Source organism: Sardina pilchardus, chromosome 17, assembly GCF_963854185.1.
Source record: "Sardina pilchardus chromosome 17, fSarPil1.1, whole genome shotgun sequence".
NCBI classification, from domain to species: domain Eukaryota; kingdom Metazoa; phylum Chordata; class Actinopteri; order Clupeiformes; family Clupeidae; genus Sardina; species Sardina pilchardus.
The window spans coordinates 30350509-30366057 of NC_085010.1; the positions used below are offsets into that span (position 1 = coordinate 30350509).

The 15549-nt window shown below is 44.6% G+C and overlaps 1 protein-coding gene across 1 annotated transcript in view; it reads left to right on the top strand.

The window, feature by feature from the left end:
• Window positions 1-15549, top strand: part of col7a1l (collagen type VII alpha 1-like) — a gene marked incomplete at its 3' end in the record, with an annotated part of 61697 nt that overhangs the window by 18870 nt on the left and 27278 nt on the right. Inside the window, 15 exon segments of the mRNA XM_062517925.1 lie at window positions 1-19; window positions 2239-2352; window positions 3266-3415; window positions 4951-5088; window positions 6643-6789; window positions 6936-7055; window positions 8008-8199; window positions 12477-12671; window positions 12944-13083; window positions 13227-13350; window positions 13565-13708; window positions 14110-14300; window positions 14996-15067; window positions 15192-15209; window positions 15415-15444. The exon segment at window positions 1-19 is cut by the window's left edge and continues 111 nt beyond it. Coding sequence (XP_062373909.1) covers window positions 1-19; window positions 2239-2352; window positions 3266-3415; window positions 4951-5088; window positions 6643-6789; window positions 6936-7055; window positions 8008-8199; window positions 12477-12671; window positions 12944-13083; window positions 13227-13350; window positions 13565-13708; window positions 14110-14300; window positions 14996-15067; window positions 15192-15209; window positions 15415-15444 — 1794 coding nt within the window.

Here is a 15549-nt window from a genome sequence, read left to right on the forward strand (position 1 = left end):
ACCGCCACCTTCCGCACCTGTAAGTGACACCTGGACACAACAACAACAACAACAACAATAACAACAACAACAGCAACAATAGAATACACATGGTAATGTCAACAGCAATAGATAAATATACAATTCATACACTCATGGAAACATACTCACACCACACAAACACACAAAGACACGCACTCACACTTGAACTGTGAGCATTTATACTCACAATATAAATACTTACTTACTTATCCTCTTCGTCCCATTTGGGGCATAAGGCTGCAATCATACCCTGCCACTGAACCCTGTCTCGTGCTTTGGCCTGTGCTTCACCAGGAAAGACCCGTCCCCTTCAGCTCCGTCATCACTGTCCTTTGCCAGGTGTTCTTTGGTCTGCCCCTTTTTCTTTTCCCGATTGGTGTCCATCTCAAGGCAACTTTGGGTGGTCTTTCATTGGGCATCCTCAATACATGGCCAAGCCATCTTAGTCTGCGCTTTTTGATGTCAAGAGACATATAAAAGCTGCCTGTCCTCTTGTAGAGTTCCTCATTTGAGACTGTATTTGGCCAAAATATGTTGCAGATTTTACGGAGGCAGCTGTTATGGAAGACTTCAACCTTTCTCATATCCTGCTTTGTTACTCTCCAGCACTCAGAACCATACAGCAGGACAGCCTTGACATTGCTGTTGTAGAGCTTGATCTTTGTTCTAAGGCTGTATTGTTTGGACTTCCAGATGTTGCGCAGTTGGCTGAAAGCACCTCTTGCTTTGTTTAGACGTGCCTTTATGTCTTTTTGTGTTCCACTTTCACTGCTTATAATGCTTCCAAGGTATGAAAATTCTTCAACACATGTCAGCACTTCTCCATCGATGGTTATTGGAGGTGCTGTTGGGGTATTGATGCACATTACCTGGGTCTTTTTCTGGTTAATGTACAGACCAGTTTGCTTTGCATAATTGCTTAGCCGGTCAGTCTTTTCCTGGAGATGGCTATGAGTGGATGACATGATCGCGAGGTCATCTGCAATATAAATGCATACACTAAAATTGTACAATTGTAACATTGAATTGTGATCAAAGAAGTCAATGTCACGTGTCACTTATCATGATGTCCCAGAGACTGATCACAAGTGGCAGCTCCACAATACCCTCACGCTCTGCAGGGTGCCAGTGTTTGTATGGCACGTCACCCCTACCAGTGTTTGTGTTTGTATACGTTCGACCGGCGTCGCGTCACACAGAGCAGGTTGTTTGCTCCACACCCCTTTTTTGGGGAAACAAGCCCTCAGAACAAGCCTGAAACAAGCCAAAGTGAACGGGTGTTGTTCACGGTCACTGATCTATAACGAATAACTTATTATTTATAGATCAGTGTTCGCGGTAGACAGACATGCCGAGAAGTTGCTGTGTGGTTGGGTGTACCAACCACAAAGCTAAGAACCCCTAACATTAGGCTACACCAAAAATAAATCAGACCAACGAAAACGGAAATCTAGGCTAACACTTGGCTAACACTAGCAGCTAGGCTATCGGCTATGACAGAAATGATCATATGTTGGAATTATCTAACGAACATACTTTACATCCAAGCCTGTCAGTCAACTACACAACATTACAATTAAAATAAGAGGCCAAAAATACAGGAAAACAATTTAGTTATTTAACTGGAGATTCAATGAGATAAGAGTATGTCCGGGTATGACACTGGCCACTGCTACTGCTAGCAGGCTACTCGGGAGACCGAAGGGACATGTTTTTACTTTGATTGAATTAAGCTTTTGAACGTACTTTTCACGGTCAACGACCGGCAAAGTGGTAATATATTGAGTGGTCCTATTGATTCGCTGTGTTTTCTGTTATCATTTACTCCTACGTTTTCAGTACGAATTACGTTTATTGAGCCTAATTTGCATTGGAGTTAATGGGAGACGTAGTTTGTTTCCCCCAAAAAGGGGCGGGAACGTTCGTCGCGAGTCAAGTTCCCGGATGTGCCGGTCTAACGTATGGCACGTTGTCACCCCTACAAAGATCTCACATGTGCACACGAGACATGGAGCAGGGGGCTCTATGTTTGATCCCATTTCTCTTTAATGTCCCGGATATCACATGTGACCTTTCTGTCATTCTCTCTCCCATTCTCCCTCTCTCTCTCCCATTCTCCCTCTCTCTCTCCCATTCTCTCTCTCTCTCTCCCATTCTCTCTCTCTCTCTCTCCCTTTCTCTCTCGCTCTCTTCCATTCCATTGTTCCTCTTTTCTAGCTCCTCTGGGCTACGTGTCCAACTTCAAGGTCACCTCCTACACCAGCACCTCCATACATGTGGAGTGGAGCGCCATTGTGGGAGCCACTGAGTACAAACTCACCTGGGGCCCAGGTAAGTGGAGTAGCTCTAGTGCAGGACCAGTGTCCTCTGGGGCCCAGGTGAGTGGGGTAGCTCTAGTGTCCTCTGGGGCCCAGGTGAGTGGGGTAGCTCTAGTGTCCTCTGGGGCCCAGGTGAGAGGGGTAGCTCTAGTGTCCTCTGGGGCCCAGGTGAGTGGGGTAGCTCTAGTGTCCTCTGGGGCCCAGGTGAGTGGGGTAGCTCTAGTGTCCTCTGGGGCCCAGGTGAGTGGGGTAGCTCTAGTGTCCTCTGGGGCCCAGGTGAGTGGGGTAGCACTAGTGTCCTCTGGGGCCCAGGTGAGTGGGGTAGCTCTAGTGTCCTCTGGGGTCCAGGTGAGTGGGGTAGCTCTAGTGTCCTCTGGGGCCCAGGTGAGTGGGGTAGCTCTAGTGTCCTCTGGGGCCCAGGTGAGTGGGGTAGCACTAGTGCAGGACCAGTGTCCTCTGGGGCCCAGGTGAGTGGGGTAGCTCTAGTGTCCTCTGGGGCCCAGGTGAGTGGGGTAGCTCTAGTGTCCTCTGGGGCCCAGGTGAGTGGGGTAGCACTAGTGCAGAGTCAGGGTCCTCTGGGGCCCAGGTGAGTGGGGTAGCACTAGTGCAGGACCAGTGTCACTCGTCTCAGGGGTGGACAGTGGAATCTGGGCGCCAATATCCACTCTGGCCATTTTGATTTCTGTCAGAAGAAGTTCACAGTACAGTAAATTGCATCTACTTACTGGCATACCTATGCTTTCCATTTCATGTTAAATACACAGGATATAAAATACTACTAGGATTTAGACAGCAAAAGTCATCTTATTTTTCATCCTTCTATATTTGTCCTATACTGTCGAAGTTACGTTTTCTATACCATGGCCAGCTTCTTCATGTCACTACCGTGTACACATGCAACCCAGAGTCTCTGTCTCGCTCGGTAGATGGTGCAGCAACTCAGAGCCGTTACCTGGACCGCAGCGCGCTGACACACCTCATCGATGGACTCATCCCCAACACTGTGTACGTCGTCAGCATCGCCGCCATTTACGGCAACACGGAGGGGCCAGAAATGTCTGTCTCGCAACACACAGGTAGTCTGATGTCTTATGAGAGTAGAATACAGTATGTCTTAGGGAGAGTAGCCATTACATTACGCGGTCATGCTGTTAAAATGAACTGGAAATAATTGAGCCATAAGAGATATTCTCATTTGTACTGTAGAAGCATGCTGACTGATGCCAGAAGCACTGGTGATCATATTAATCATGCTGATGAATGGGGAGCATTGAGTGAGGGTACCACTGTGTGGATTTAGCAGCAGGCCAGTGTGTGTGTGTGTGTGTGTGTGTGTGTGTGTGTGTGTGTGTGTGTGTGTGCGTGCGTGCATGCTGCAGTACTGGCTGTGTAGCTGATTAGTCAGCCAAGGGTGCACAAGGTAAGAGAGCGTTAACACTGGCAAGATGCAGGCTGTATAAACCTGTTCTTAGTCACTTTGATCAAAGAGTAACACAGTCGTCAAAGTTTAAAGCAGGTTACAGTTAGGACAGATCCCCATGATGAGCAGAGCTGGTCCTGGCAGTGGGCAACATGATGGCCCATATGCTATTTCAACCTGTTGGGTTGTACTCTGGGCACCAGAATTACATTCATGTTGGTGGAATGGGTACAGGTAGCTGCTGGTTTGTGCTTGTAAAATGTTCTCCAAATGTCTCTTGAAACTAGTTGGCACGTTGTGTTTAAAGTGAAGTGACAGGCTTTCTGCTTTTGCGATATGTGCTATTGAGAACCCCTCATTAAGAAACCAGAACAGGCCAAGATTTGATCAACTAATTATGCCTTGCCAGAGGCGAGCAGGCAGTGATTGCTCCAAGCAACCCCCCTTGTTCCCACGGATTCGTTCTGCGTCAGCAGTTGATTGGCACTGTCTGCAGTTCTTGGCCTTCTTGCTGCGGGCAGTCTCTGTCACTCCAGACCGTAACCTGAGGTGCGTTCAAGTTCTCCGAACTTATAGGTGAACTTTTGCGAACGTTCGCAAACAGTATTCCGTTAGCCTTGAGTTTTTGGCGAATGTTTGCTAACAATCTGTAGGTGGTGCGCCGCGAACATACAGTGAAACTGAACGTGAGTTTGACAAACGCAATAATGTAATTACTGTTAGAGTGGAATGTTAACACCAAATCGTTCAAATGTAACTGTTCAAAGGAAACATGTTCTGGAAATGCTTATCAATGTAAGCTACCTTAGGATCTCATTGAATTTCAAGTCATTTCTCAGCAGCAGTTTGGCGGAAGCTCTGTCATTTTCAGATGAAGTGTTTGGTAGGTAAACAGTTGCCCAGAAATGGGAGTGGGAGAACTCCATGTAGTGTTACTTTTACAGATGAGTTTCATGAAACGAAACGTGCCTGCGGCAGAGTTGTTTAATCCGCAGGAATAAATCTGATATTCAGTTAAGACTTCCATTTATCATTTGCACCCTCATCTCAGTTTCAGCCATCAGATGTGAATTTTTAAAAGCTTATGGATTGAAAAGAAAATCTATACTCAGATGCTATCTGCTATCTGCTTAGCACCAGTGGTTGTGTATTGTGTGAGCAGTGTTACCAACACGGTTTGGGTGTGTCCAGCTTCGCCCACAGACTCGGAGCAGATCCCGTCGGTGAGGGAGGTGAAGGTGGTGGACATCGGCATCAGCAGCTTCAAGATGGCCTGGAGGAGGACGCCGGGGGTGTCGGGGTACAAGGTGTCCTGGAGCCCCTTCCATGGTAGGCCTACGCTGGAGACCACGTGCACGCTCAGGGTTTAGGACTCCACTATGAGACTGTGTGTCTGCCCTGCTCACATGACTCCACTATGAGACTGTGTATCTGCCCTGCTCACATGACTCCACTATGAGACTGTGTATCTGCCCTGCTCACATGACTCCACTATGAGACTGTGTATCTGCCCTGCTCACATGACTCCACTATGAGACTGTGTATCTGCCCTGCTCACATGACTCCACTATGAGACTGTGTATCTGCCATGCTCACATGACTCCACTATGAGACTGTGTATCTGCCCTGCTCACATGACTCCACTATGAGACTGTGTATCTGCCATGCTCACATGACTCCACTATGAGACTGTGTATCTGCCCTGCTCACATGACTCCACTATGAGACTGTGTATATGCCCTGCTCACATGACTCCACCATGAGACATTAGCCGTGTTCAAGTTCAACTCCAAATGACCTTTTGCAGCAACGAGAGCTGCCGGTGGCAGCAGGGGCGGGGATGCAAACGCTGCTATGAAGTTGTACACTCTCTACTTCCCGTAGTGTAGACTTGGCTAGACTTGACCATAGCCGTGTTCAAGTTCAACTCCAAATGACCTTTTGCAGCAACGAGAGCTGCCGGTGGCAGCAGGGGCGGGGATGCAAACGCTGCTATGAAGTTGTACACTCTCTACTTCCCGTAGTGTAGACTTGGCTAGACTTGACCATGTGACGAATCACGAGGCACGGACCCGCACGGACTCTTGTGGATATGGGGAGGCATCTAAACACCTGCACACACGTCAGGGATGTAAAAGCCAATTAGGGCAAAGACCTGACGTCATGAAGGCAGGGTCTAGGCTCCGCTGCTCTCCGCAGTACCTCCAGACCGGCTGCTCTTTTGCGGAGCAGCCGCCTGGCCACGCCTTGCTCCCGCGATAAGTTGAGGCCATGTGATACCGACTGCCGAGTCGAAAACACGCCCATCTAGACCATCGTGGACAGATTTTTAACCACGTGCATCTTGTGCTGCGCAGTTTTTGTGCTGCGCAGCCAACTTGAACGCGCCTTGTGTGTCTGCCCTGCTCACATGACTCCACTATGAGACTGTGTGTCTGCCATGCTCACATGACTTCAGAGTCAGTGCCACATGGAGTTCAGTCATTCAGGCTGAAAGTTCTATGGAAGGAACTCTGACACCATTAGGAGGAACTGTGTTCTCTGGATCCAGCATCCATCCAGGAAGGGTTAATATCTTGTCACTGACACTCTCTGTGGTGTATGCGTGCGTGCATGCGTGTGTGTATGTATGTGTGTGTGTGAGTGTGTGTGTATTCACTTTCAGACTCTTTCTGTAATTACCACAATAAATCTCCCATAATCCTCACCGCCCACTGAGTAACCTGGCAGCAGTAGGATGAGGTCGAAGGTCAAAGGTCAAGTGGACCGTTCCGTCTCTTCCGTTGAATGAATTGGCAGTTTAGGCGGCCCAATTGGCCACCCATGTGGCACGCCTACTGTTGGGTCACAATGGTGAGATTGTGCCTCTTCTGCCCTCTGCAGGTGGGGAGGAGAAAAGCCAGCTGGTCTCCGCCACCTCCACCTCTCTGACCATCAAGGGGCTGCAAGAGAGTTCGCCCTACAAGCTCCAGGTGACGCCCATGCTGGGCCAACGAGAGGGCAGCCCGTTCATGCTCACCGCACGCACACGTGAGTCCACCTGAGCGCCTGGATAAAGCTGACCTGAACTGACCTGAACTCTGTCTTTAAAAACGCCTGTCCACTCTACTGTTGAATTGATGGGGTTATGACTTATCTGACACTTATTGTGTCTATCTGGTCACTGTGTGTTGTAGTGGACATGCCCAAAGTGAATAACTTTGTCGCGCTGGACAAGACAGACAACAGCACGGTCCTGAACTGGACGAGCGTGGCCGGGGCGTCCGGCTATCTGCTCTCCTGGAGACACATCTCACGTAAGTCAAGCAAGGACACCCCCCCCCCCCCCCCCCCCCCACACACACACACACACACACACAAGCCCTCTGCTCCAACTCACCAGTATGAGCAGTGAAAAGTCACCGAGGGAGGCGGTGTAGCCGTGACAGGAAGTGGAAATTGACACGCTGTCTGCCCTCGCCGTAACGACCCCAGCGCACGCATCGGGTGTTGGACGGTTGAGAAGGTCACGCTGATTTTTGAGTTCCGCTGCATGGTCAGAGTGTAGCCTCTCTGTGTTAGCCCACCTCATGCAGTAAGTATGTGGTTTTGCCCGGGGCGGTCAGCTCCGCTGTTGTGCTAATGGGGCTGTCCTTTGTGGAGGCATGAGTCTCGTCGGAGGATATATCCCACACCTCATTCACACTATCCATTTCCTCACCCCTGCAGACACATCCACTCCTGTGCTAGAACCTGGCATTTGGACCTCACTTTTCAAAACTGACCAAAAATATCAACACTCTCTGTCTGCGCTTTACCTTTGATTTGCCTTATGATGAAACTGAAATGTGTAAATGTGCCAGACGTCCCGTCATCTCTCAGTGACGGTGCACAGGTCTCATGCTTCTCTCCAACATCCACGGAATGGAGATTAGATGCTGTGTTAGTGTTAAAATCAGTGGGCAAAGAAATGGAACATGTAAAAAAAAAAGTGGCACGTCTGCAGAGGAAGGGCTTGCAGGCCCGAAACATCACGGTTCTGAAATAGATAATTGGGAGCAAAAAATGTTTTGGTTGCAGCGGACTTTTACTTTCACTTATTACTGTGCTTGTAGTCCTGCTCCCATTTTTAAATTGGATGTGCGTGCTTTGATTGCACTTCAAAGAAGCAGAGCAGCCTTAACATATCTTACCTGCGAGCATACCTGTGAACATACCTGTGAACATCCCTGTGAACATCCCTGTGAACATCCCTGTGTCCTCTCCCAGAGGTGGAGAGATCCACGGAGACTCTGAGTGCAGCCATCACTTCGTATAAGATCTCGGACCTGCTGTACGGACGGACCTACGTGTTCAGCATACGTCCACTCTATGGAGAGGTGGAGGGGCCGGTCACCACCATTCACCAAAGGATAGGTAACAGTGTCCACTTGTACACTGTTTACTGCACGCTGTTTAGAGGTTTATATTTATGGGGACACTCCAGAGCACTACACACATGTTTACACGTTTCTAAGTGAAACACACATGCATGCACCATGTATTTGCTGTAAAGTTAGTTGTTTGGACATAACCCTATCTGTTATAGTGTAGATAGAGATGGGTTCTGGTCTGTATGTCTGTCTTCTGTGAGGTTGTGTTATGTGCAACATTACTGTATAAGATTATACTATAGTATAGATATACCGTAATTTCCCACGGCTTATACATTGATTTAGCAAAATTTCTTCCTCTACGAGGTTATAATACTAGTCAGGGGGCCAATTCTGAAAAGGGCTTCCGTTAAGACTTTTGCGGACATGTTTTGGTACAAGCGGTCAACCTATTTTTTTAGTTAGAAGACACCCATAGGTAAGATATTATGGTGGTTGTCAAGCAAAAAAATTTTTTTTTTTGACTTGTGCAAGCAATTTCAGGCCAATTTTTTGGTTTCCTGCTCAACATGACATGCCAACGATAAATGTTGAATATCTCCACAACCACAAGGACCATATAGATAAAAATGGTATGGAATGAAAGCTAACACTCGTGGGATGTCTGCTGAAGTGTCAGAATTAACATTTCTTGTACAGTATAAGAGACAACAGACCTAGAACATGAAAAAAACAATCTCCGCCTAAAGAGAGCCAGTTTTCAAAGTGAATATCAGATTGGAAACATAACATAGCATTCCAAAACCTCTATCAATCAGTACCCCTATCTATGGGAATGAGTCAAGCCAAGTTTAAAGCTTGTAGGGAGAGACAGTGCACTGCTGCACATGTTGTAATACTTTAATGTTATGGCGAAAATGTAGAACTGTAGATGGTGGTCTATGGTGCTATTTGACTTCATTAATGTACCAGGTTGTGACAAATTGTGTTTAATGGACATATCACTATAGTTATCAATTCTACCCAAACATAACTGCTCTCTCAGTTCTTTAGGATTAGAGGTTAGTAACTAGTTAGTAGTAATAACTTTGTAATAGTCGTGTGGCAAAGGCATTTTTCCCCATCCAAGCAGTGGTGCTCGGGTATAGGCAGCCAACAGAAGAAGGCACATAAAGGATGGCATGCTTTCCCCCCAGCTTTTAACCACAGAGGTCAGGTGCTTGGAGCTTGGTGAGTACAGGTCAGGTGCTTGGAGTTGACGATATGTGGATGTGAGGAAAGTGGAAGTCAGTGCAGTACCAGGCAGTGTCGATGTCCCTGACCAGGACTCAGACTGAGCACATGGACATGGTCCCTGCTGTTGGCTGCCTACCTGAGCACCACTGCTTGGCTGCACTGTAAAACCCGGGAAGTTAACTTAAGTGTATATAAGTCATTCAGCTGAGTTATTTCTATGTGTGTAGTTTGTGTTGGGATAACTTTAAGGAGTCAAAAGTAACTACTGTATACTCATTTTATTCACCTAATTTCAACTTGAGTAAAATACAGTCATGGCTGAAAGTGTTGGCACCCATGTTAAAGTTGACTAAAAAGAGGAATATAAAATCATCTTTTGGAAATTGACCTTAATGCCTTAAGTAATAAAAGTAGAACATATCCAACCTTTAAGGACACCAACTTTCTATGTGAATGAATAATGTATCATAAATAAATAAATGTATTGGCACCCCTATGTAACCCTATGGGAATTTGACACAAAGGGTTAACATAGGGGCAGGCAGATTTTTAAAGGCCACTTATTTCATGGATCCAGGATACTATGCATCCTGATAAAGTTCCCTTGACCTTTGGAACTAAAATAGCCCCACATCATCACACACCCATTAGCTGGTTTGATTTGCATTGAGCTCAATGAGCATCAAACAGGCTAATAGGCTAACTGAACAAAACTGAACAAAACACCATGCCAATCTCTAGGTATGGTGAAGGGTGTGTGATGATGTGGGGCAATTTTAGTTCTAAAGACCAATGGAACTTTATCAGGATGCATAGTATCCTGGATCCATGAAATAAGTGGCCTTTAAAAATAAAAATCTGCCTGCCTCAATGGGAGTTGAGAACATGGGGTTAACATAGGGGTGCCAATACGTATGACCCCAGTCTTTTAAGGAAGAACATTTATTTATTCATGATACATTATTCATTGCATGGGGTGCCAACACTTTCAGCCATGACTGTATATGCCACTAATTTCAATTAAGTAATCATGGCAAGAAGTATATTCACAATAAGAAATGGCTGACCACACATTACATTTCCCAGAATGTCACTGTCCATAGTATTCTTAACACATTATCACATATTAATCTTGACTGAAATTGAATCTAAAATGCAATAGTTAAACTATATGTACGGCTATACTATAGCTGTTATGTTATTGTGTTATTTACATTGACACCACACACCATCAAGCAGATGACTATCCATAACAGACTTGGCCTGTGGGCTGATTTTAAAATCTTAGATCACTTGTAATGCTTCTGACAGACGTAATGATAATCTGAAGATACAGTATATCATGATGGCCAGTACTGCCATGGTGATAAATATTATGTTTCACAATTACCATCATTCTGCAGTAATCCTATTCATTTAATAGAAATTTAAACCTATAAAAAAATCCTGAAATCTTTACTCCTGAAGCTCATATCCTGTCCATAAGAGGGGTAATATACAGTAGTTACTCAATGTAAACATGCATAATGTGTCTGTATCTCCCCAAGAGACAATACAGACAGACAATAGGAGGCTCAATCACACCATTGGGATACTCAACTTTGTGATACTTTCAAGTGACTATAGGTCAAAGTCAAATTGGGAAACGCAATCAACTTTGCATTAGGCCAAGAAAAAGTGAACTTCAAAATGTTCTTTATATTTTGAGAATGGGCTTCTCCTTAATGGTATATCTGACCATATTCTGAAAATCATCAACACAATATTTTTGCCCATCACCTGGTAAACAGTAAGAAGCCACAATTAACAGCTAAGAGAACAAATACTTATTAGAACATCAAAGAAGCATTTACCCATAATCCATAGAAAATGATAGCTCACACATTGAGTACATTGCATTTTTTCGTGTGTAGGCCTACATAATTCTTACTTGTCATGATAATTCACTCAAGTTGTTATTAAATAAAATTAGTGTAGTTTACTTGACTCCTTAGTTATCCCAACACAAAATGCAATACATACTGTACAATATACTAATAACTCCAGTTGAATGACTTATTGACACTCAAATTAAATGAGTTGCCAAACTCAAATGTCAAGGCATCCGGTTTACTCAAATAATTTCAGATAAGTTAGCTTCCCAGGCTTTACAGTACTCAAATAATTTGAGTTCAGTTAACTCCCCGGGTTTTACAGGGGAAAAACATACCTTTGCCATACGACTATAACAAAGTTGTTATTGCTAACTAGTTACTAACCCCTAACCCTAAAGAAGTGAGAGAGCAGTTATGTTTGGATTGAATGAATAACTATAGTAGTATGTCCATTAAATATCATTTGTGTCACAACCTGGTATATTAATGAAGTTAAATAGCACTATACACCACCATCTACAGTTCTACATTTTCACTGTAACATTTAAATATTATAACTTGTGCAGCATTGCATGTCTCTCCCTACAAGCTTTTAACTTTGTCTTCACAACCACCCTGATATCTTACCTATTTGTGTCTTCTAACAAAAAAAAATAGGGTGACACTGACAGCTTGAACCAAAACATGTCTGCAAAAGTCTTAACGGAAGCCCTTTTCAGAATTGGCCCCCTGACACAACAGTGGCCCTTGTGGTGTGATACTCTTGTGGTATTTATTGATCATTATTTTTTTAATGATCATGCTTGCACACAAGTTGGATTATATTGCACATTTGCCCAAAATTACAGTAGGTAACATGGAAGAAAAAGGAAGCACTTTGGGGGAAAAATCCGCTTTTTCCATTTTTAAGAATATAGTGTTAAAATGGACAAAATAACATTTTCTAACCTGACAACCTGTCTAGAATTCATGTTGAGGGGTTAAATATCAATAGTGGATAGGTTGTATGCTTGTACCAAAAAGTGTCCGACAAAGTCTTAATATCAGTTTTGGCCCCCTGACTATACAGGGGGGCAGTTAATATGGTTGAATATTTTTTGTTTCTTTTAACTTGCATAAAACACTGTGCTGCGGCTTATACACAATGCGGCTTATATGCGGGAAATTACTGTACTAGTGGTATATATATTAGTAGATATACTGCACTTGCTATCAGGGCTCAGCATCATGGTTGGTGTGATGTGTGTGTCCACAGTGGGGAAACCTCGTCTGGTTCCACTGCACACTCTGTCCAGTACATCGGCCCCGTCTCCCATGAACGCCATCACTGCCTCCAGGACCACCAAAGGAAGTGCCGCCATGCCCCCCCGCACCACTGCCAGGAGCACACGCACACCGGTCAACGCCAAGAACACAGACTTCCTGGAGACTACTGCTCCTCCTGGGACAGGTACTACCCGTAATTCCCTGAGTGTTAGCCGCGGCTTATACATTGATTTTGCTAAATTTCTTCAGCTATGAGGTTAATACACAGGAACAGTTAATATGGTATCAATATGATTTAGTTTCTTTTAACTTGCATAAAACACTGTCCTGCGGCTTATACACAATGCGGCTTATATGCTGGAAATTACTGTACACCCAAATAGATGTTTTGTGGTTGTGCTGATTTTTAAATGTATATCTGAGTATGTGTGTGTATTGTGTATATGTGTGTTGCAGGATGTGGTAAGGTCAAGGCTGACATCGTATTCCTGGTGGATGAGTCCTGGAGCATTGGATCCAACAACTTTGGAAAACTGAAAGACTTCCTCTTCCGGGTTGTGACCTACTTCCCGTCTATTGGCCCTCAGGGCACACAGGTAACCAATCGCCGAACTCCAAATAATCTAAGTTTAATATGTCATATTATTATGTTGACACATAGGCCTATGTCAATAATTATGATTCTATTTTTCCAAAAGGGGTTGGATACTGTAAACTGTTCTGTGTATTTTGTCTTCAGATTGCAGTGGTGCACTACAGTGACAATCCACGGATAGAGTTCCATCTGAATGACCACAAAGACCGCACCTCAGTTTTAAGAGCTCTCAAAGGAGTTCGCTATGGAGGAGGAAACACCAAAACAGGTGAACGCTTGCACACGTGTGCAAGCAAACACACACACACACACACACACACACACACACACACACACACACACACACACACACACACACACACACACACACACACACACACACGCACACTCAACACGCGCGCACACGCAACACACACACACACAAACACGTTAAAGCAGTCAGTCAATCTCTGAGAGGCTCTGACTGCCCGTGTGTCCCTCAGGCCGAGGCATCAGCTACGTGCTGAAGGAGCTGTTCCACGAGTCGGTGGGCATGAGACAGGAGGTCCCTCACATCCTGGTGGTCATCACAGACGGCAGAGCTCAGGACAACGTGCTGCCTCCCGCCAGAATCGCACATGCCCTCGGTCAGTCCACTGTCCAGTCTCGCCCAGTGATTTAACACAGTGATTTAAACTTGTGCTGCATGTGAAGAGAGGGTTATTAGTTTTTGATATGACAGCTCTGAAAAAATTGAGAGACTATATTTCTGATGTCATTGTACATTTTCTGAGTGACTTTCAAAGTTTTGAAGTACCGCCAACTCATTTGAATGTTACTCAGCAACCATAGGATGACATCAGAAAAATGAGAAGGTAAAATAAGCTTGTTTGAATAAATCAGGACATTGTTTCTTGCATATGATTATATTACATGGCAATTTGGAGGAAAAATGGCTAACATAGCCATACTGGTTTATTACCCAGTTATAAGCATGTTATAGCCTTGTAACTGTCCGGCGATTTCCATGAATCCTTTTCTAAACTAGGTGTCAGTGTGTTAGCCATTGGTGTGGAACGAGCTGACATGGAGGAGCTGCAGAACATGGCATATCCCACCAGCTACAAGAACGTCTTCTTGGCCAGCTCCTTCGATGACTTCCCCCACATCGAGCGGGAGTTCATACGAAGCCTCTGCAGTAAGGCGCTGATGTCCGAGTTCAAGCAGCATGGTGATGAGGTATACTGTAGATGTATACTGTAGGTGTTGTTATTAATGCTATGTTTCTGATGCAATTCACCTGCATGTTATTGGTTATTTTTGCTGCTGGATGTAGACTGAAAAGTTAAGTCTATAAAGTGTGTCTAGAATTGTTTTTAATAAAAGATGCGGAGTGGTAGTTATCATTAATAACACCGGCAGCAAAGTCTGTAAAATCCTTTCAAAAATATTATATTTAGTTTAATTTTCTCTGAATCCATGAAATACCCTTTATTATGCATGAAGTGCCATTCATTTGGTTAATATGTGATAGGTAAACCCTTAATTATCTCTTTAAAAACATTATCCAATATATTCACGTCTCACTTTCCATAAAAATGAGGGTTGTTAGTTTCTAGAGCAGCACCAATAGACTTTAATGTGAAGTCCAAACTTACCACATTTATGCGGTCAAAAGAGGATAACCCTGGACCACACTCAAAAACTCCAAAAGCTGGCCTCCTGTACAGAGATTAAGCCTTGTCCTAGACTTAAAGCTCGTCTTCAGTAGAGATCTTCATTGAAGTTCTCTTCTAGTCATGACTAGGACTTATAATATGAAGTATAACAACATGCCAAATGCCATGTATAGGCATCCTGTGTTGAGCCAGCATGGTGTGTGTGTGCATGTTGAGTGTATTAATAGTCGAGTTAATTAAATTCAGTCTGCACAGCTGGATACCCCCACCGAAGACCCAGAGGATTTGGCCAAGCCAGAGGGACCCTGCCCATCCAGCTGCACCAAGGTACGGTTGCCCCTACTCGTCATGCCTGTCAGCATCAACATTGTCCTGTCTTCAGCAGCTTGCCCATTCACACCCATAGATCCAAAGCCTGACTGACCCTTCATTTCATTGTTTCCGTTCGCAGGGTCAAAAGGGTGAAAAGGTAAATTACTGTGATATTCTGCTTTCTCATTCTCGTTCATTTTGTCTTTCTTTCTATTTCTCTATGATTTTCAGTTGATGTTTTTTATTTATTCATTCATTAATTTATGTATTACTTTTTGAATTTTAAAGTTGGAAAACACTTCCCTGCTTTCTGTTAACTCTTAACTTCTACGTTGTCTGTCATCTGTTCATCCTTTGTGCAGGGAGATGGCTCCGGACCATCAGGCGGACTGGTACGTCAAAGCCTCATCATTTGGCCAGTCCATTAACTCATTCATGATTTCCCTGCTTCAATTATTCATCCATTCATTCCACTGAAAGAGCCCCCTGCAGAATTG